The following is a 22,530-nucleotide window of genomic DNA, read 5'->3' as shown; positions in this document are numbered from 1 at the left end:
TTAGGAACCCAAACCCTTCCAGTATTTCCTGTTGGTCATGGGAGTTCTGTGTGCCAAGTTTGGTTCCATTCCATCATTAGTGGAGTTCAGAATGCTCTTTGATTGCAGGTGAACTATAAATCACAGCAACTACAACTCCCAAATGGAAAAATCAACCCCCCCCCCCCCCCCAACTCCACCAGTATTCAAATTTGGACGTATTGAGTATTTGTGCCAAATTTGGTCCAGTGAATGAAAATAAATCCTGCTTATCAGATATTTACATTACGATTCATAACATCAGCAAAATGACAGTTATGAAGTAGCAACAAAAATAATTTTATGGTTGGGGTGTCACCACAACATGAGGAACTGTATTAAGGGGTCGTAACATTAGAAAGGTTGAGAAGCACTGATCTAGGTCTTCCAAGGTGGCTCTGTGGGCAATCTTTTCTGGATGGTGACCATAGCGTTACATTGGAGGGGTACCCAAACTCTAAAGCCTGTGGGCTGGATGTGGCCCTCCAAGGTATTCCGTCCCCCGCTCTAAACTTTAAAATTAGGGTCACCTTAAGTCTGAAACTGCTTGAAGGCACACAACAACAACAACAACCCTAATTAACTTGTCTGTCTCACCAGCTAAAGGCAGGTCCACACTTCATATTGAAATACTGGTTAATTTATGTTGATTAAAATTATTCCTCATTTTAAATATTGTATTGTTCTTTCATGTTTCTTTGCACTACAAATTTTTGTGGTAATCTCTGAACGGTTAGACTCAATTTAACCCTCTCTGGGGGAGATTCCACCAAAATGTAGCAGAGTAGCAAAAGCTTTCAAATGCAACAGTTAACTTACACGGGGTGAGCAAAGAGAAGCCTTTTAGCTTAGGATGGCAATCGATTGCAGAGTCTCAGTAAAAGTTCAAAAAGTATTTATTCAGGTAAAAAGAATTCCATTGTAGATAGAAAGGCTTGGGAGCTGTCTAGTCTACTCTAGACTGGTTTCTAAGGAAAAATAAGAAAGGAAAAATAACAAACATCTAAATAGTTACATCTTGACAGGAGAGACAGCAAGAAGCAGCTTGTTAGCTAGAAGAACAAAGGGAGAGAACCAAAATGGTTCCAACCTCATGATCCAGTTTATTAGGGCCATAAAAGACATTCTGACCAATGAGAAGTTAGTGTCCCTGGAGATTCACATTTCCACTAACTTCAAAGTAGGGATGTGACATAAACAGGATAGAGTGAAGCACAGTAAAGCCTATCTAGGCATGCTTTGGAAACAGGGAAAGGATTCCCTCAATCTAACTCTATCATCTGACTACATTTAGACTTGAGTAGTCCAGGGTGATTCCCAACACAAATAAGGTATGTGCAGTGTGCATAGGAATTTGTTCATAAATTTTTTCAAACTATAGTCTTACACCCCCTCCCCCCAAACAGTGAAACTTCTCTCTGCTTAAAAAGTTTGAAAACCCCTGACCTAAAGATTCCTAGAGATACCATATTAATTAAATCCACCAAAGTTAAGCTTGCAAATGTGTGTGTATGCCTTCCCTGTGTTTTTCACTTTTTTTTTAGAACGGGGTGTGTATTTTATTGATGATGGGTGCAGGGCCTAATGGATTGGGGAAGGCAATCTCTCCCTCCCACACACATATTTACTGGGTATTACTTTGCCTTGCTGTATATGTTTCAGATAGCATTGTTGACATTGTTAACAGTTGTTCTGCAAATACAAGAGAACTTAGGGATAAATGGAGCTAATTTCACTTCTCTTTTGGTTCATTATCTGTTTCCTTCCAACTGGGAAGATGGTATCTTTCCAGGTCATATGCTTTCAGCTGCCTTTACTTACTGAAAGGGGCTCTTTCTTTTTTATTCTTGTCTTTTTCCCCCTTTTTTGGAAATGATATTTTGTAAAAAAAGAAAAAGAAAAAAAAGAAGAAGCTTTCTAAATACATCCTAGAGTCCAAGTTTTGTCACCACCACCCCAGACTCTTGACTTCCATAAGCTTAAAGGAAAGCACAGACTTGTTGCCTTTTCCCTTGTTATGTCGAGCCTTTCCAGCCCCATAAGCAGCTCTCCAAATCATACATGTCTCTGAATGTGTTTATGTTGCAGCTACTCTATAAACAAGAAGGTTCAGATCTATTGCATGGTTGAACCTGACAAAGGAAACGGTTAGGTTCGGTTTATAATGTAGCATCGAGAAGCCTGTGCATTCTCGGCTATTTATACAGATCATATTAACAGCTTTTCCATTCTACTGGATTCCCAGACTGGGATGCTATTAAAAGATTTTAATAATACAAAATAGAATTACAGAGAGATGAAAGGAAACAGACCAGCTTAGGACTTACACACCACATTTCTATAAATGGTGTATGTGCTAATTTATACCTAGATGCAATTTTTGGTGTGTGTGTGTCTGTTAATTTATGGCAGTCCCATGAATCACATATGGTTTTCTTAGGCAAGGAATACTCAGAGATGGTTTAGACAGTTCCTTTCTTTGAAATGTTGCTTACAGCACCTGGGATTTATTTTTGATCTCCCATCTTAAGTACTAACCATGGCTGCCCCTGTTTAGCTGCCAAGATCAGACAGGATCTAGTGCCTTTAGGATACTTTGGTCCTTTTAGGAACAATTACTGTAATTTAAATGGAATCGTAAAATCCTTTACTATAGTCAGGAAGACTTGGATCCACATGACCTATATGCCTGCCCCATCTGCTGTCCAGGTGCTAATTGTTAATTGATAGTTCCAGTGCTCCCAGCTATTCACTATCCCTTGACCTTTTAAACCCAATTTGGAAAGTCCTTTGAATGCATGATGCCCCCAAATAACAGGCTTTCATTTCACAGTGCTTAAGATGGAGCCCAGAGCCTCCGGTGGTGCAGCGGGTTACACTGCTGAGCTGCTGAACTTGCTGATCAGAACGTCAGTGGTTCAAATCCAGAGAGTGGAGTGAGCTCCCACTATAAGCCCCAGCTTCTACCAAACTAGCAGTTTGAAAACATGCAAATATGAGTAGATCAATAGGTATCACTCAGGTGGGAAGGTAACGGCGCTCCATGCAGTCATGCTGGCCACATGAACTTGGAGGTGTCTATGGACAACGCCAGCTCTTCGGCTTAGAAATGGAGATGAGCACCAACTTCAGAGTCGGACATGACTAGACTTAATGCCAGGGGAAAAGCTTTACCTTTACTAAGATGGAGCCCAGTCGCTTGTGAAGTATGAAACTTGCTTGCCCACCTTCCTCAGCCAAATAGATCAGACAGGTAACAAACCATCAATGGAGGCAGGCTGAAGGGAAAACCTTGAGTCAACCTTGAAGACATTGATGTTTCAACGTGCTTTTGAACAATAGATCAGTTTGTTATTTATTACTGCCCAGTACTTATTGTTTACTGCCCTGATCGCCAGCACTTTACTCCCACTTTACTGCCTTGCATTTTACACATACTCTGCCCCTCCCTTGTAATTCTAATAGTCCCACTTTTTGCCTTGATGCCTGCTCATGTACATATTTTTGTGATGTTTTATTTTATTGTTCAACTGTTTTAATTATTGTGGTTTTAATTTTATCTGTTTTGACATCTCGGCTTGGTCCCTATGTAAGTCATCTGGGTCCCTTTGGGTAGATGGAGGCAGATTATTAAAATAAAGTTATTATTAAAAGTTATAACCTATATGTCAGCAAATCTGAAAATATGATCCTGCAGTAGCTATTCTGATTAGAACTGGTAGGATTGTCCAAGTGAAGACCTAGAAGACCAGATTGCCATATCCCATGCCTGTGGACCTTATGGATTTTTCCCCCTTTGGCTTCACATTTCATCTGTCCAACACAGAGATTTCTGGATCAAGGGAAATAATGCATTCTATCAGGATGGCTCAACCATACAGTCTTTTGGAGATTAACCAAGTCACAGGTCTTATATGCTGTTAATAGAGACTAAAAGATAGGACTGTTTCTGAGCTGTGTTAGTTTAGTATGTGATCAAGCATCATTACATTCTATCATATCTTCTACATTTGCATGGAAATTCCCCTTTATTCACACATTTCCCCCTAAAATGCTAATTTGTTTACGCATTTTTTAAAAGCCAAGAAGTGTGCAGTCACAATCGTTCTACTGGCAGAATGAATGAAGTTGATCTACTTTAAAATGCAAGCCAAATGGATTTTTGTGGTGACTGTTATGAACAGCATGATAGCATTCTGAAGCTGAAGTTGAAGAAAAGCCCTCTGAGAAGTGTAGTTCAGAAAAGTGTTGTGCTGACTTAGGTCAGAGTGTTCGAAACTGGGTGCAGAAACGTTAGTGTGTCACCTCCAGTGCATAGAAATTACCAATATCTTCTAAGAAGAAATTTCTAAGAAGAAATTACCAATATCTTGGAAATAAATACAAATTATATATTTTAAAAAATACAAATGAAACGTTTTCATGAGATATGTTTTGTCCCCATAAATTTCCTTACTACAATTAGTGTACGTGTTGGTATCTCTTCAAAGGGGTTAGTTTTAATCTCCGGTTTTGCTGGTAAACTGAATTACTGTGTTGCGAAATGATGCATGTCTAAAAGGTATGTCACCAACATGAAATGTCTGGAAAACTCTGGCTTTTAGGGTGAAAATGGCAAGTCCCAAGGAAGTATTTTATTTATTTATTTATTTATTTATTTATTTATTTATTACAATATTTATATCCCGCCCTTCTCACCCAACAGGGGACTCAAGGCGGCTTACAATAAAACACACATATAAAAACTGTACAATACACTATATATGAGTTAAAAAATTAACTTACATAAGACATTCATAAAACGCATTATAAAATACAAATAGGCAAATATTTTCTGTTTTCATTGTGTGTGCAGAAGCAAGGTTATTTTTTATACTGATGAGAATTATGTCGGCCTTCAGATATTGTTGAATATTAACTCCCAAGAATCATAGCCAGTATGGTTATTGGTGTGGGATGATGGCAGATGCCATATTCTCTGTCCCTGAGCTAGGAGTGAAGCCCTAAGAGATGAATTTCAGGCTTTCAGTGATTATTTTTTTTAAAGGTAAAGGTTTCCCCTGACATTAAGTCTAGTTGTGTCCGAGTCTGGGTGGTGGTGCTCATCTCCATGCCTAAGCTGAAGAGCCGGCATTGCCCATAGACACCTTCAAGGTCATGTGGCTGTCATGACTGCATGGAGCACCCTTCCCTTCCCGCTGGAGTTGTACCTATTGATCTACTCACATCTGCATGTCTTTTTAGTCAGTTAATTTTTAGGATTGTAGAAAGGGGCTGTCCTGTTGCATCACAATATGACTTGTGTAAATAATACAGAAGCAAAATATCCGTTCCTTTAATCCAGTTTCCATAAATATGTCAAATGATAACTGGGAAAGTATTGACAAATCCTATTTCTGGGAGTTCTGATGTGGGCTGGTCCATGAAGTCACGAAGAGTTGGAAGCGACTGAACAAATAAACAACAAAATTTCTTAAGGTGACTTTGAAAAAATGCTATTGAGTCCACTGGGAGGGAGGACTGTTGTGATTTGAAGAATGGCAAGTAAGATTTAGGTCTCCCGAAAGGTTTCCACATTAGGATACTAGAGCCATTTTGCAAAGCAACCCATGTGCTCCATGTTGGCTAGGTGAAACTGTTCCTTCTATGGAGTTTGCCAGCTTGTATTCATACTCCTATGGATATGAATTCTCATTCTGTGGCTGTTGTAAGTCATAAGATCTTGCATCCTAATATATTTCTTTTACGGGAACTTCGTAACAAAAGTGGGGAGCCCAGTTGTTGGATTCCTGGAAATCAGTCTTGGGAATGTTCGAGTTCTGCTTTGGGTCTCTTTAAATCTTGGGTAATCATATGAAAGTTTAGATTTAAAAGCCTGAGTTAATGGTTTGAAAAATAAAAAAGGAAGTCTGTTTTTGGCCTGCCGAAGCAATATTTTCCACCAGAAAACAGCACAATACAAAGACATGGGAGTATTAATCACAGCTCCATTCGCACAGAAGTCATTTTGATTAACTTCTGCAATTCTCCCCTTGTGTTCAAATTTTATGCCTCTGAAAGAAATTGCAAAGCCAAGCAGATTTACAAAGTTGTAACCAACAAATTTTAATAAAGGTGACTTTAATGAAATGGTATTGGTAGGAAATGTATAAAAGTACAAGTTGCTCTAGTCAACAACTCTCATGTGTTAATGTAGCCACTGCTCCCACTACACACCGATGTTGTTTTTGCATAACCACAGAGGGGCCAGTGGCATGGATTTAGCCTTGCAACCCTTTAGCTGCTGGCTCCATTTTTCTATTCTTGGTACATGATTTTGATATGCCAAAAAATCAGATCTCTTCACCTAAAAGGAGAGTCAAGTTGAAATTTGTAACACAGTATTTATTTATCATGTCAGGAGCGAATTATAATGTTATAATGTCTGAAAAACCACAAACAAAGTTAAAAACTTGGCATGTTACTAAATTTCCTTTGACCAAAAGCTGGCTACTTTGAGTGCCTCTGGTGTTGCTGTTCTCCATTGTGCATGTAGCAAGGCTCAGACCACATTGTAGTAAATGGTCTGTGGTTTGATCATCTCCGCACTTGCATGTCGTGGACTCCACTTTGTAGCCTCATTTCTTAAGATTGGCTCTGCATCTCGTGGTGCCAGAAAGCAGTCTGTTCAGTCTTCTGTGTGCCCAGGAGGGAGTTTCTCATCTGGTCTCAGCCACTGATTGAGGTTCCAGGTTTTAACCTAAAACTTTTGGACTTTTGCTTGCTGAAGTGTTCAAGCGAATGGATCTTAGGAAGCTATTTCTTGATTTAAGACATTGGCGTGCTGGCTGATATCCAAATAGGGGATGGGCCGGAGATGTCAATGCCTTGGTCCTTTCATTACTGGCTTCTACTTCTCGATGGATATCAGGTGGTGCAATACCAGCTAAACAGTGTAATTTCTCCAGTGGTGTGGGGCGTAGACATCCTGTGAAAATGCGGCATGTCTCATTAAGAGCCACATCCACTGTTTTAACGTGGCAAAGTGCAAGGGCAGATGTATTCACTGTATCTGGTTGTGATCCCCAGGTTGTGTCAGTTAGCTTTCATATGATATTATTTCTAGCACCCACTTTTTGCTTGATATTCAAGTATTGTTTTTTGTAAGTCAGAATGTGGTCCAGGGTAATTCCCAAGTATTTTGGTGTGTTGCAATGTGCTAATGGGATTCCTTCCCAGTTAATCCTCAGAGCCCGAGATGGTTGTCTGTTCTTAAGGTGAAAAGCACACGTCTGCATTTTAGATGGAACACAGTGATGATTCTATTTTGGAAAAACACAAAATCACTTTAAACCAGAGCTTTCCAAACTGTGTGTTGCGACACATCAGTATATATAGCCTGCCATGTGTAGGTGTGTGGGTGTGTTGCACAAACATAATGAGGAATGACAAAAATCTTGCAAATGTATGTTATTATCTTACAAAGCATACATTTTAAAAAATTTAAATAAAATGCTTTAATGAAATATGTTGTGTCCCCATACATTAGAATTTATGTATGTGTCTTATAAGGGCTTTGCAAGTAAGACTGAATTACTGTATCACAAAATGATGCATGTCTAAAAACATATCACCAACATGAAATATTTGGAAAGCTCTGCTTTAAACTCGTCACATGAAAGGTCTAGTAACTAAATAAAGGTCCATCCAGGTTGATGGAAAAGTCCAATACTATTCTTTCTTTTTTTATACTGGCTTTAAAATAAACCAACTTGAGGACCTGGTGTAGAACATCTGATAGTTCTGACAGAAAATATTCTGGGATAAACAAAATATGTAGCTGCTTTGTGTCTTTTTTGTAGAGAGAAAAAGTGGGGTATAAATAAACATAATAAACATATTAATAATAGCAATAAAATGCATGGATCTACTGTATAATAAAATGGGAAGGAACAGGAAGAACGTCTGGGACTTCATGGTCTTTTTCATTAGTGCAGATGGATCCTATGTTTGTGCTAAATTCCATATAAGCTTTACCTTACACCTGTTCAGTCTCAGAGCACTTGTGGAGCACTGTGCTTAGTTCTGGGTGTCTCGTTTTATCAAGGGTGTAGACCAGGGGTCCTCAAACTTTTTAAGTGGAGGGCCGATTCATGGTTCCTCAGATTGTTGAGGGGCCGAATTATCATTTGAAAAAAACAAACGAACAAATTCCTATGCTCACTACACATGTCTTATTTGTAGTGCAACCCCCACCCAGCAACAATTATTTATTTATTTGCTACATTTATACCCCACCCTCTCTCACCCCGAAGGGGACTCAGAGTGGCTTACAAGTTGTATGTACATACAATATATTATATTATTAGCATAGCACAATATTAGCATTATATAATACTATATTGTACTATACCAGGAGACCCGGTGGCAAAGTGCGTTAAAGCACTGAGCTGGAGACCGAAAGGTCCCAGGTTCAAACCACGTGAGCGGCGGGAGCGGCTGCTGTTAGCTCCAGCTCCTGCCAACCTAGCAGTTTGAAAACATGCCAATGTGAGTAGATCAATAGGTACCGCTCCAGTGGGAAGGTAACATCTCTCCATGCAGTCATGCCAGCCACATGACCTTGGAGGTGTCTATGGACAACGCCGGCTCTTCGGCTTAGAAATGGAGATGAGCGCCAACCCCCAGAGTCAGACATGACTGGACTTAACGTCAGGGGAAACCTTTACCTTTATCTTTACCTTACTATACCATTATGCCATAATATTATTAGTAATATTACATTTAATATATAATATATAATTAATATTATATTGTATTATTATTATTATTAGCCGCCCTGAGTCCTCTATTGGGTGAGAAGGGCGGGGTAGAAATACTGTAATAAATAAATAAATAAATAAATATTGTATTCTATTACATGATAATATTATTATCAATATTATATGTATACAGAATATATTTTATTATTACCATATCATTCGTTTACAATATTTCATTTACAATATTAGTAAATGAAAGAACAATACAATATTTAAAAATAAAAATAATTTAAACCAACATACTGTAAACTTATCAGGATTTCAGTGGGAAGTGTGGGCCTGCTTCTGGCCAATGAGATAATCAAGTAGGATTGTTTTTGTTGTTGTGCCTTCAAGTCATTTCAGACTTTGGGCAAGCCTAAGTCTAAAACTGAGGGCGGGGGCCAGGTAAATGGCCTTGGAGGGCCGCATCCGGCCCCCGGGCCTTAGTTTGGGGACCCCTGGTGTAGACAAATTGAAGCAGGTACAAAGAAAGGTAATAAGGATGTTAAGAGGCATGGAGAACAAAAGGAAGGAATGACGGTGTTGGGAATATGAAGCCCAGTGAAGAGAATACATAGAGTGTAGGACCAGATCTAATGGACTGAAGTTATAGGATTGTTGATTTTAACTGGACATTCAAAGGAACCAATATGTTTCTCTGGGTGCCTTCAAAAAGAAGCTGGACAGCTACTTGTTGGGGATGCCCTAATTAGGATCCTATACCAAGGAGGGCTTTATAACAACAACAACAACTTTATTTTTATATCCTGCCTCCATCTCCCCGAAGGGACTCAGGGCGGCTTACATGGGGTCAAGCCCAAATAAGAGCAATAGCAATATAAAACACATCAATAAAAAGACATGCACAGTTATAAAATTTAAGCATTAACATATAGAAATAAAATAGCAAACTTAATAAAACATAATTTGAACATGGAAAGATTATAAAACAAACTGGGTAAAGTGAGCCATGTGAATTGATGGTCTCAGGGGCATCTTCCATTCCAGCTCTATGGCTTTATGATTCTGTGGCCCATCAAGATGAACTTCAGTAGCTTGCTATTTTCTACAACTTAGTGCTCTACATATGTGTTTGACTAGTGTTACCATTGCCCTGCCAACATCTGGGAAAGGTTATTTTTTGGTCGACCAGGTTTTTAAGAATTTCTCTTGTGCTTTTTTATCTGGATTTTTTTTGTCTTAGTTCTTTGGGATTGTTTTAAACTAATTCAAGTAGGCAACCAAGATAATTGCATATCAAACCCCAATGTTGGCGGTCCTGCCCTACATAACAACAGTCTTTCTTGGCAAGTCACACATTTTGCAGACATGCATCTCAGTGTTCTTGTAAAAGTGAAAACAAATACAGATTTCATTTGACAAATAAGCAAATATCAGTCTATATGATATTTTATACTTGATTTATGATGGACCTAAAATACACTACACTTTCCCTTCATATGCAAGCAAGTGATGGTAAAAGGGACAAATAACACTTTGCTTTTTGCATGTAATAGAATGTGGAAAAGTCTGGATAAGGAAGTTAAAATATGCATACTCAATAGAAATCAAAGAAAACTGGTACAAGATGTTTTATATGTGGTATTTAACATTGGAGAAACTTGCAAAATATAACAGGGGGAAAAGCAGTGAAAAATGTTGGAAATGTGGGAAGCATAAGAGTACCTTTATGCATATGTGGTGGAAGTGTAAACCAGATTAAAAATTTTGGTTATGAAGTCTATAGAAAGATGCAAAAAATTCTGCAATTAAAATTTGAGTTTAAGCCTGAATAATACCTGCTAGGAATTACGGACTTCCAAGCAGATAAAAACACAGATAAGATGCTCTTTTACCTCACAACAGTGGCAGGGATAAGTTTGGCCCAGGTATAGAAAGCAAAAGAAGTAATAACTAACTACTGAGAAATGGTTATTGATAGCATTAGATATTATGAATGTGGATCTATTGACACAAAAACATGCATAGAATAGAACAACACATGACAGGTGCATTTTACATGATAGACTGGGAAAGGGTTAACACCCATGTTGCGTGTGTTTGCTGCCTGTGCTCCTGTTTAGATATCACCTCACTTCCTGTCCCTGTGATAATTGGATTCTGAAAAATGTGGCTCGTTGTAGAAACAAGGATTGGTGATAAAAGTTTCAATGGAGACACCTTTTCCCGTGATAACTCTTTCAGGAGTGAATTTCCCTTCCGAAGGGGAGATTTCTTTCACTTCCTTGTCCTCACCCCCATTCTTAACTATGAGTTGTTTATAAGTCAGATTTTTGTACTTTGGGGACTGTCTGTATATGGATGAAATTTATTTTGTGCAGAGTGTAGCATTGCAACCTTAAAAACGGATTAGTTATTTTTGGTGATTCCGAATGACTAAGATGTGATTAATATGTCTACTGTATACTTTTAAAAAAATTGTTTTTGGTAGTAATAGATTAATGCTATTTTTCTATTTAAAAGACCCTGATAGTTTCTCTTTCCTTTGTTAAAGTTGAAAACATATGAAATTTGTGTTAGATAATAAGTCACTTCCAAGCTCTGATTTTTATGGCTCAGAGTCAACACGCAAGATGTCATATAAGCAGCAGATCCAGAGGTAATGGCCTACCCAGTGAGTTTATGACCGTGATTTTTAACTCAGATTAAGTTCTCTCCATAGCTATGGTGAAACATTTGCCTGGAAAGGGTTTCTGTCCTGAATAGATACCAGACGTCTTTTGCCTTCTGTCATGATATGTTACTATTCCTTCTGCCTTAGCAGCTTCTCCAAGGAAACGCTTTTCCATTTTGACACCATTCCATTATCGTTTATGCAGCACCTAAAGTTACAAAGCATGTCACAAATCTTTGTCTCTTGACCTTATCACAGTCTTGTGAAGCTGCTCACTGTGTTGTTGTTATTTTAAGGTACAAGGCTGAGAAAACACCATGCTCTAACACCATCAATTAAATGTGGGTGGGCTGAAATGCAATCTGATCTCAGCTTCAGAGTTGAAACCTTTTCCACTGAATCTCCCCGTTCCCTCTTTCTAACTAATAAGGACTCCAGATGTTGTTGGATTGCTGCTCTCATCATCCCTGGCCATTGGCCATGCTGGCTGGGAGAAGTTGAAATGACCACTGACTCATCTGTTTAACCATTCCTCACCATCATCATGCTTTTGTTTTCCAGCAAAGGTCTTTGCTTCTTTGCTAGAAAATATCTTCAAATACTGGGCTCAACCAAATGTCTGCCAGGAGTAGGGAGATAAGAAAAGGCCATTTACTTTGGGATTGTACCAACTCCATATGTGGCCCTTTTCCACACTTTTCGATGTGTGTCCCCAAAGTAGTCAGGACACCGGCACTTCTCTTGACTTCTGTGCTAGTGAGAACACCATTGTCCCATATTAATGCCCTTTGGCTACAGTTATTTTCATTTCCTGGAAACTCATTAGGAATTAGTAGTCAATGTCTCAGTGATGTTGGCATTGCCAACATGTCATTGCCATCACTGAGTAAAATCCAATCTTAGCAAAAAGATTGCTTTACCCAAGTTGTAGGAAGCGGGTTCACTAAGGTAACTGCATATCCATTCCTTAGTTAGTACTAGACAGGGATTTTGCAGCTAGAAAGTTTGCACGTTGGTAATTTACATTGATTACATAACACTCTGTAACACAACTTTTGTTCAGGGTTATAAATGTAATTTTCTAACTGGTTCTATCATAAAAACATGGGAAAAGTTTATTGAACTGCAAAAAATTGGTTTTGTGGGACTTCCTGCAGCACATTTTGCTATAATTTTTTAACGAATATCTCATAGAGTCTCAACCAAGTCAACATAATTTGTGGCAGCCACAAAAATGAAGATTCTGAAGTATAAAAGCTAGTTTCAAAGTAAGTACTGCATAATTAAACAGGAAGTAACACTTTCAAACTAGGAACAGATTTTTTTTTTTAATTTTTGTGTAATACTTTGAAATGTGTAATACTTTGAAATGATTGGGAAAAAATCTTGCATCAGCCAAGTGGATCACAAACGTCAGTCTAACTCTTGATACCCTGTCCAACTATTCCCCCCAGCATATAGATATATAGGGCCTCCAGGGGCTCAGTGTGTTAAAGTACTGAGCTACTGAACATGCGGACCAAAAGGTTGCAGGTTCGATTCCAGGGAGCGGAATGAGCACCCGCTGTTAGCCCCAGCTCATGCCAACCTAGCAGTTCGAAAACATGCAAATGTGAGTAGATCAATAGGTACCGCTCCAGCAGGAAGGTAACGGCGCTCCATGCAGTCATGCCGGCCACATGATCTTGGAGTCAACACCAGCTCTTCAGCTTAGAAATGGAGATGAGCAGCAACCCCCAGAATCAGACATGACTGGACTTAATGTCAGGGGAAACCTTTACCTATAGATATAGATATAGATTGGGGGGAATAGTTGGACAGGGTATCAAGAGTTATCAACCTATATATATGTGTATATATGTTCTGCCAACCTAGCAGTTTGAAAACATGCAAATGTTAGTAGATCAATAGATACTGCTATGGCGGGAAGGTAACGGTGCTCCATGCAGTCATGCTGGCCACATGACCGGACAATGCTGGCTCTTCGGCTTAGAAATGGAGATGAGCACCAACTCTGAGTCGGACATGACTACACTTAATGTTAGGGGGAAACCTTTCTCTTTCCCTTACATATATGAGGTTTTATATAGTTGTTTTAATGTGAAGATAACTGATTTTAGTGTTTATGTATATTTATAGTTTATTTTATGACCCGACATTGAATGTTTGCCGTATATATGTTGTGCTCCGCCCTGACAGCCCTTTGGGGTGAGAAGGACGGAATATAAATGTTTTAAATAAATTTAATAAATATATCTGCCAAGCCCTGGGAAGGACCACTTCTGCTGACAAATGGGAAGACAGAGAGCAAGGAGGCAATTCAGACATTAACAAACAGGCTTGTCATGACTTGAAGTGGGAAGATAATGCACTTACAGGTGGAGTGAGCCCCCCTGTCTCTTCCCTTTGAGCATCATCATTTCAATTGCCTACCATCAAGACTTAACTTTACAGTTGTGGAAGGGAAGATTTGTAAGCTGTGCAAAGGGCTACAAAATAGCACCTTGTTCTCTGACCGAAAAGAGACATGTGCATGCGTATGGCACTGGTGGGATTCCAGCCAATGTCATTAACTAACTTTAATTCCCTTTGGTAGAAATTTAAGAAATCTAAAGCAATCCATGTTGGAGTAGCAGCCAATCTTATTGCACAATTACATCTCGCAGGTTCGTGTGGACAATCCAAATGAGGCCCATCTCTATGAGTCTGTGCCGGTGATGCCTGGAGAGCCCCTGCTGCGTGACATGGTCTTGAGTCCTGACCAGCGATATCTCTACCTTCTCAGTCAGAAACAGGTCAGCCATGGGATATGATGGGGGAGATAGGGTGTTTGGAGGTTTGTAGAGTGGTTTCTATTGTGCCTTGGCAAAGAGACCTGAAGATGGATGGATAGATGGATGGATTCCCGACTCTTTAATTCAGCCTTCCCTACTATGAAACAATAGTTGTACTGATTGTGGGAATTTCTGTTCAGTCCATTCAAAGGGCTCCAGGGTGAGGAAGACTGATTTTTCAGTGACAGAATGAAAAGACAGATCATTCTCATTTAGCTGGCACTATTCTTCAATTTAAGTCAGGCCTGGAGGATTAGGTGCCATTAGGGTTTATGAAATCATTCTCAAAATCATTCCTGAGGAAGTTAGTGCCATCATCACACACCACTTCTAAGAGCAAGGAAGGAGGTCTTTGCCAGATATTAAAGATAATTTCAAAGTAGAAACAAGATTTGAGAATATCCCACCACTTTTCTTAGGAGTAGAAACAAGATTTGAGAATATCCCACCACTTTTCTTGAGCTGCAGAACTTAATTTGGTGCAATTTTTTTTAAAAAAATCTGGCTTCTCCAACTGTAGAGCAATTTAAATGCGCTCCATGCAGTCATGCCGGCCACATGACCTTGGAGGTGTCTACGGACAACGCCGGCTCTTCGGCTTAGACATTGAGATGAGCACCAACCCCCAGTCAGACATGACTGGACTTAACGTCGGGGGAAACCTTTACCTGACCTAGTTATCTGGATAGCATACATTCTATATTAATGCTAGGAATGGGGCAATGGGACTCCACACTGTGAGTTTAAAATGGGAAAACTAAACATAGATGGGGTGTCCCTTTTTCCTCATGTATACTATGCTGTGTTGAGGATGACTAGGTGGCAAGAGATATGTGGAAAGGGGCATTTGCGGGACGGAGAAGATATTCTAATAAAATATTTTGAAGAGGCCAAGATGTCTAGGGGGATGAATACTATGAAAGAAGCCACCTCTTTTATTGTGAAAGTTTTTTTTTCTTTTATAACGGAGCAATGAGATTATATATGAAATGCAATTAAATGCCGAGGTTGCCATGTTTGCTGTCCTGCAGGGTTGGGGGGGGGGTTAAATGACTATGAGATTCTTAATGGTGCTGAGAGATGGGTACCATGTAGAACTGCTACTTTCCTCATCCCTCTGGTGAAAGTATTCTTTGTAGACAAATGGTGAATGTAGTTGTTTGTTCAATGTACAACAGGCAGCAATTCAACAGGTACTTTCACCTATGCTATGAACCTCCAATATCCAAATTGCCAATATCTGCTGGATAATGGAGGAAGCCAGGGAGTTTCAGAAAAACGTCTACTTCTGCTTTATTGACTATTCTAAAGCCTGTGTGGCTCATAATAAACTATGGCATGTTCTTGGTGGTATGGGGATACCAAGTCACCTTGTCTGTCTCCTGAGAAATCTGTATAAAGACCAAGTAGCCACAGTAAGAACAGATCACGGAACAATAGACTGGTTCAAGATTGGGAAAGGAGTGCGGCAGGGCTGCATACTTTCAACTTGTACGCAGAACACATCATGCGACATGCGGGGCTTGAGGAATCCAAAGCCGGAGTTAAAATTTCTGGAAGAAACATTAACAACCTTAGGTATGCAGACAATACCACTCTGATGGCCGAAAGCAAGGAGGAGCTGAGGAGCCTTATCACCAAGGTGAAAGAAGAAAGTGCAAAAGCTGGGTTGCAGTTAAACGTCAAGAAAACCAAGATCATGGCAACCACACCTATTGATAACTGGCAAATAGAGGGAGAAAACGTGGAGGCAGTGACAGACTTTATATTTCTAGGCACGAAGATCACTGCAGATGCAGACTGCAGCCAGGAAATCAGAAGACGTTTACTTCTTGGGAGAGCAATGGCCAACCTTGACAAAATACTGAAGAGCGGAGACATCACACTGGCAACGAAGATCCGCATAGTGAAAACAATGGTATTCCCCATAGTAACCTATGGATGTGAGAGCTGGACCATAAGGAAGGCTGAGCGAAGGAAGAGAGACGCTTTTGAACTCTGGTGCTGGAGGAAAGTCCTGAGAGTGCCTTGGACCGCAAGAAGATCCAACCAGTCCATCATCCAGGAAATAATGCCCGGCTGCTCACTGGAGGGAAGGATATTAGAGGCAAAGCTGAAGTATTTTGGCCACATCATGAGGAGACAGGAAAGCTTGGAAAAGATCACGATGCTGGGGAAAATGGAAGGAAAAAGGAAGAGAGGCCGACCAAGGGCGAGATGGATGGATGGATGGTATCTTTGAAGTGACTGGCTTGACCTTGAAGGAACTGGGGGCGGTGACGGCCGACAGGGAGCTCTGGCGTGGACTGGTCCATGAGGTCATGAAGAGTCGGAGACAACTAAACGACTGAGCAGCAGCAGCAGCATGAACCTCCACCTGCTATATTTTGTGCTGCTCTGCATTCTGTTAATGTCATAGATGCCTGGGAAGATTGATTAGATGGGAGCCACCTTTCTGGATGTGGAGCAAACCAGAGGGTTAGGGGAGGAGAGGGAGGTTGTGGCCTTCTGGCATGTTAACCATTGAGCCCTTTCTTCAGGTGGTGCGTCTTCCGGTGGAGAACTGTGAGCAGTATTTGACTTGTGCGGATTGCCTGGGTTCGAGAGACCCCCACTGTGGATGGTGTGTGCTGCACAACAGGTGAGGAGAGAACCCCTGCCTTTACTTTCCTCCTACCAAAAGTAGATTGACGGTGAAAAAAAAATCCACCACCCACCACTCACCCTGCAAAGTCAGGATGTTGGCGGGGGGGGGGGGGGGTCATCTAGGGAGGAGGCAGTCAGCAACTGATATCCCCTCTGTCCTCCCTCCTACTGTGCTCTCTTCTTATCTAGACTCTGCAGGATCCTTAATCCTATTAAATCTGCCAGCACTGAGCTGACTAGAAGGGAGAAGAGTTAGAGGGGGTGGGTTTGGAGGTGCGGGAAAGGAATCCGGAGCTGTTGTCCCCTGAGCTTGAGTGGAGAAGAGAGTGGGAGGTGCCATATTTTTCTCTCGGCTTTCTACTTACCCCATCTGCACTCACATTCACCCATAACTGGGTGTTACATTGGGATAGGAGAACGCGATGAGATGGTTTTACACCCGTGTTTTCCAATAAGGATCCCTCAAAACATTGGATTCTGCTGTTGGAATTGGGGGGGGGGGGTTGTTGAGTTGTAAATATAATTTTTATGCAGGGATTTTGTGGATTCCCCCAAAGGAAAAAGATTGAGGAAGGCTGCTTTAAATTCTCATTCAAGGCAGATTGTTATGTGGTCAAGTGAGATAGTAATCTCAGGCATGGAATTTAGGGGGGAAAAACAAAAAAAAAACAAAATTAAAACAAAATGAAAACAAAACAGTAAACATCTACAGTTATTACTATTTTTTTCATTCCTCATGTGCCAAGACAGCATGTCTGGCTTTGGGAGTGCAATATACCTTGACTTCGACAAATGTGTATTTGTTGGGTTTTTTGGGGTGAGCACCATGATTGTCCCCGGTGGCACAGCGTGTTAAAACGCTGAGCTGTGGAACTTGTGGACCGAAAGGTCACAGGTTCGAATCCAGGGAGTGGAGTGAGCACCTGCTGTTAACCCCAGCTTCTGCCAACCTAGCAGTTTGAAAACATGCAAATGTGAATAGATCAATAGGTACCGCTCCGGAGGGAAAGTAATGGCAGTCCATGCAGTCATGCTGGCCACATGACCTTGGAGGTGTCTACAGACAACGCCAGCTCTTCGGCTTAGAAATGGAGGTGAGCACCAACCCCCAGGGTTGGACACAACTGGACTTAATGTCAGCGGAAAACCTTTACCTACTTGTCATGATTGCTTCAAGCAGTCAAATTGCTTTGGCTTGACTTCTCCCACATAGTAAACAAAATCTAATTCCTCCTCCTTGCATCAGAGAGACTTTGTTGTTTTCAGCTCTGCAAGGAGGAAAAGGGAGTGGGGTCCAACCTGTTTTCGAGACCACATCTCTTTCTATGAACCAGCACAGGCTTTAAGATCTACCGGGGAGGCCCTTCTCTCAGTCCCACCTCTGTCTCAAGTGCGGTTGGTGGGGACGAGAGAGAGGGCCTTTTCAGTGGTGGCCCCACGGCTCTGGAATTCCCTCCCGAGGGAGATCAGGCTAGCCCCTACCCTCCAAATCTTCCGCATACAATTAAAGGCCTGTTTTGATCATGTTTAGATACTCTTATAATATATATGAGGACTTTTAGACTTTTTTAAAGCATTTTACAATTCTGAGGTCGAATACTGCTGATTTATCTACAGCAATTTCTGTATTTTATTGTTTTTACCAGGGGGTACTGTGAAATTATGATGTTGTGTTGACTTTTTATTGCCTATGTTTTGTTTTGCACTTGTTGTATTTTGTGTCGCACCTTGAGTGTTTTGTGAGCCGCCCCAAGTCCTTTTGGGAGATGGTGGCAGGATATAAAGTATTATTATTATTATTATTATTATTATTATTATTATTATTATTATTATTATTATTCTATGATACAGCAAACAAGATAGATATGCTGGATTTCGTATCACAGAATCACAAGTCGAACACTTCTCAAGCGTCTAGGACTGTGTAATGTATTTTCGGATGATGCGCGCAGATCCCAGTAGGGTGGCCTTTTGCAGTTGGCAGATCGTAATTTTGTCTATGTCTATTGTTTCCAAATGCTGGCTGAGATCTTTTGGAATGGCACCCATTGTGCCCATCACCACCGGAACCACCTGCACTGGTTTCTGCCAGAGTCTTTGCAGTTCAATCTTGAGGTCCTGATAGCGGCTGAGTTTTTCCTGTTGTTTTTTGTCAATGCGACTGTCACCTGGGATGGCAACATCAATGATCCAAACCTTTTTCTTTTCCACAAATGTGATGTCTGGTGTGTTGTGTTCCAGAACTTTGTCAGTCTGGATTCGGAAGTCCCACAGTATCTTTGCATGCTCATTCTCCAATACTTTTGCAGCTTTATGATTCCACCAGTTCTTTACTGCTGGGAGGTGGTACTTGAGGCATAAGTTCCAATGAATCATTTGGGTCACATAGGTATGCCTCTGTTTGTAGTCTGTCTGTGTGATTTTCTTACAGCAGCTGAGGATATGATCAATGGTTTCGTCGGTTTCCTTGCACAGTCTGCATTGTGGGTCGTCAGCTGATTTTTCGATCTTGGCCTTAATTGCATTTGTTCTGATGGCTTGCTCCTGGGCTGCAAGGATCAGGCCCTCTGTCTCTTTCTTCAGTGTGTTATTATTATTATTATTATTATGAACGCAGAGATAGAAACCCTTTTCCTTGACCCCTCCCCCCCTTTTCTGCAGCAGTTTCAGCAACCATTCCTACGGCTAGCAGACATTTTTTCTCTCCTTTCCCTCTTCTTGCTCACTCCTTCCCAATCCCCTATCACTGCCTCAGCACCTGGCACCCCTTCACCTTGCACCTCCTGGCTTTATATAGACTTGTGTGATAATACTTGCAAGAGGGTGAAAAAGAAGGTGACACTTGTTCCTCTGGCAAGAGACTGAGAGTGTTAGGAGAAAGGAAAAGCAGAAATGAGCACTGCTGCAGACTTCTTTTTTAAAGCATTTCCTGAGTCAAAGCTTTCCCACCTATTGTAGACCTGGGGCCCTTTCTCACCACATAATTATAGCTCTGTGGTTTCCTGTTACCGGTCATGGTTTTATTCTGTGGAATCCTGAGATTGGTGGTTTGGTGAGCTGCTAAGAGCTCTCTGGTTGATAATTCGAGCTATCCCTCCATACACTGAAAATCTCAGGATTTCGTAGGATAGAACCATGGCACTTAAAAGTATTTATTATTTCTTCGTCTTATTTCTACCGTGCCTTTCTCTACCCCGAAGAGGACTCAAGGCGGCTTACATATGGCAGCTATTTGAAGCTTTAAATATACATACAGTAGAGACTAAAAGTCAATTAAAATTAATACACATTAAACATTTAAAATCATTACATTAAAATTAAAATCCCATCACCCAAAAATCATAATCCAAGGCTTAGCAGACATTATTCCAAGTCTATTATTGCCCTATTAATTATTGTACCGAAAGTCTGATCCCAAAGACATGTTTTGCTTTTCTTCTGAAGGCTAGAAGGGAGGGGGCTGATCGGATATTGTTGGGGAGGGAGTTCCACAGTCGAGGGGCCACCACTGAGAAGGCCCAGTCTCTCATCCCCCCCAGCCACGAGGCAGGTGGGACCGAGAGCAGGACCCCCCCCCCCCCCCAGATGATCGTAATATCTGAGGTGGGTCATAGGGGAAGTAGAAACATAGAAGGGTAATGGTTTAGCATTAAATGGACTCAGGGTCTTTTGGTCCCAACACTATTCAGGCCGATGTGTTGTCGAAAGCTTTCATGGCTGGGATCACAGGGTTGTTGTATGTATTCCGGGCTGTATGGCCATGTTCCAGAAGTATTCTCTCCTGACGTTTCGCCCACATCTATGGCAGGCATCCTCAGAAGTTGTGAGGCATGGAGAAACTAGGCAAGGAAGGTTAATATATATCTGTGGAGAGTCTAGGGTATGATAAGAGTTCTTTGTCAGTTGGAAGCCAGCGTGAATGTTGCAGTTAATCACCTTAATTAGCATTGGAAAGGTTAGTCTCTTGCCTGGGGGGCATCCTTTGTTCAGAGTCATTAGCCATCCCTGGAGCTCCTCTGCCCTCAGAGTGTTGCTTCCCATCTACTGTTCTGATTTTTGAGTTGTTAAATACTGGTAGCCAGATTTTGTTCATTTTCATGGTTTCCTCCTTTCTGTTGAAGTTGTCCACATGCTTGTGGATTTCAATGGCTTCTCTGTGTAGACTAACTCAACCAGAGAAATCAGCCATAGCAGAGCACTTGATGAACCAACCTGGACACAGTATATTATTTGAGAACACAGAAATGCTTGACCACTCCAACAACTATCATGTCAGAGTACACAGAGAACAAACATGTGGACAACTTTAATAGAAAGGAGGAAACCATGAGAATGAACAAAATCTGGCTACCAGTATTAAAAAATCAGAACAGTAGATGGGAAGTAACACTCTGAGGGCAGAGGAGCTACAGGGATGGCTAATGACTCTGAACAAAGGATGCCCCCCAGGCAAAAGACAAACCTTTCCAATGCTAATTAAGGTGATTAACTGCAACATTCATGCTGGCTTCCAACTGACAAAGAACTCTTCTCACACCTTGGATATATATTAACCTTCCTTGCCTAGTTTCTCCATGCCTCACAACCTCTGAGGATGCCTGCCATAGATGTGGGCGAAACGTCAGGAGAGAATACTTCTGGAACATGGCCATACAGCCCAGAATACATACAACAACACTATTCAGGCCATTTCCCTGCATAGGGTTGAGAGCGACATGATGTCTGATTTGACCCTTCCTTTCTTGACTGGCAGTTCCCCCACCTGCACTAATGTGAGTGTGTGTGTGTGAGTGGTGAGTGAGTGTGAGTCAGAGTTCATTTTTCCTCAAAGCAAAGACCTTGCAATCTCCCAACTCCCTAAGCATCCTTGGTTCCAGCAATTAATAAGTCTCCAGGGCCTTAAAGAGGAGAGTGCAGCTGATCTGCATTTGTAGTCCCCCCAAAAGACTTCCTCCACTCCCCCTCTACTCTTTTGCTCCCCCCCCCCCCCGCAACTTGCGCATTTCTCACACGCCTGAGTTGCCAGTCCTGCTGTCGCTTCTGCTTCCCCATCGCCTGCCTTGACCTCTGCTTTACCAACTTTTCCCATGGGAGGCTTCCCATCCCAACATGCTTTTGTTTTATCACCCGATCAGGAGAACCATCAGCCCCGCTACCGTTGCCAAGTGCCGTGATCTCCCCGCGCCCCAGTGCTGTCTCTCTGACGCACGTTCTTTTCTCCCGTCCCCTCTTCTTCTAGTGGGGTTTTCTGTCCCATTGGCAGGAATGTGAGGCTTGAAGAGTTTTTTGTCTCTCTTCCAAATTCTCTTTGTTTCTCTGCCACAGGTGTTGTAGGGAAAGCGAGTGTCCCCGAGCTTCTGAGCCTCACCGGTTCACATCGACTTTGACGCAATGTGTGCAGCTACTTATTGAGCCAAATAACATCTCAGTGACGGAACTTAGCATTGTGGTGAGTCCCAGCTTCCACTCCTTTCTGGATTCCTAGGTGTTGGCAGTTAGCCCTATTTAAATAAAACAGTAAAATGTAAAGATTTGTCATTGAATACTAAAGTGACGATCACCCATGCTATAATACAGTATGACTCCTGTATTCATGGGACTGGTATTGCAGTTC

General features: G+C 41.3%; 1 protein-coding gene across 1 annotated transcript in view; it reads left to right on the top strand.

The window, feature by feature from the left end:
• Positions 1-22,530, top strand: part of plxna3 (plexin A3) — a 101,432-nt gene that overhangs the window by 22,370 nt on the left and 56,532 nt on the right. The window contains exons 5-7 of the mRNA XM_062971226.1: positions 14,103-14,231; positions 16,811-16,911; positions 22,242-22,365. Of these exons, the coding sequence (XP_062827296.1) occupies positions 14,103-14,231; positions 16,811-16,911; positions 22,242-22,365 (354 nt within the window). The remainder of the gene's footprint in view (positions 1-14,102; positions 14,232-16,810; positions 16,912-22,241; positions 22,366-22,530) is intronic.

Source organism: Anolis carolinensis, chromosome 2 (genome assembly GCF_035594765.1).
Source record: "Anolis carolinensis isolate JA03-04 chromosome 2, rAnoCar3.1.pri, whole genome shotgun sequence".
Taxonomy (NCBI): Eukaryota; Metazoa; Chordata; class Lepidosauria; order Squamata; family Dactyloidae; genus Anolis; species Anolis carolinensis.
This window is presented reverse-complemented; position numbering and strand designations above follow the sequence as displayed.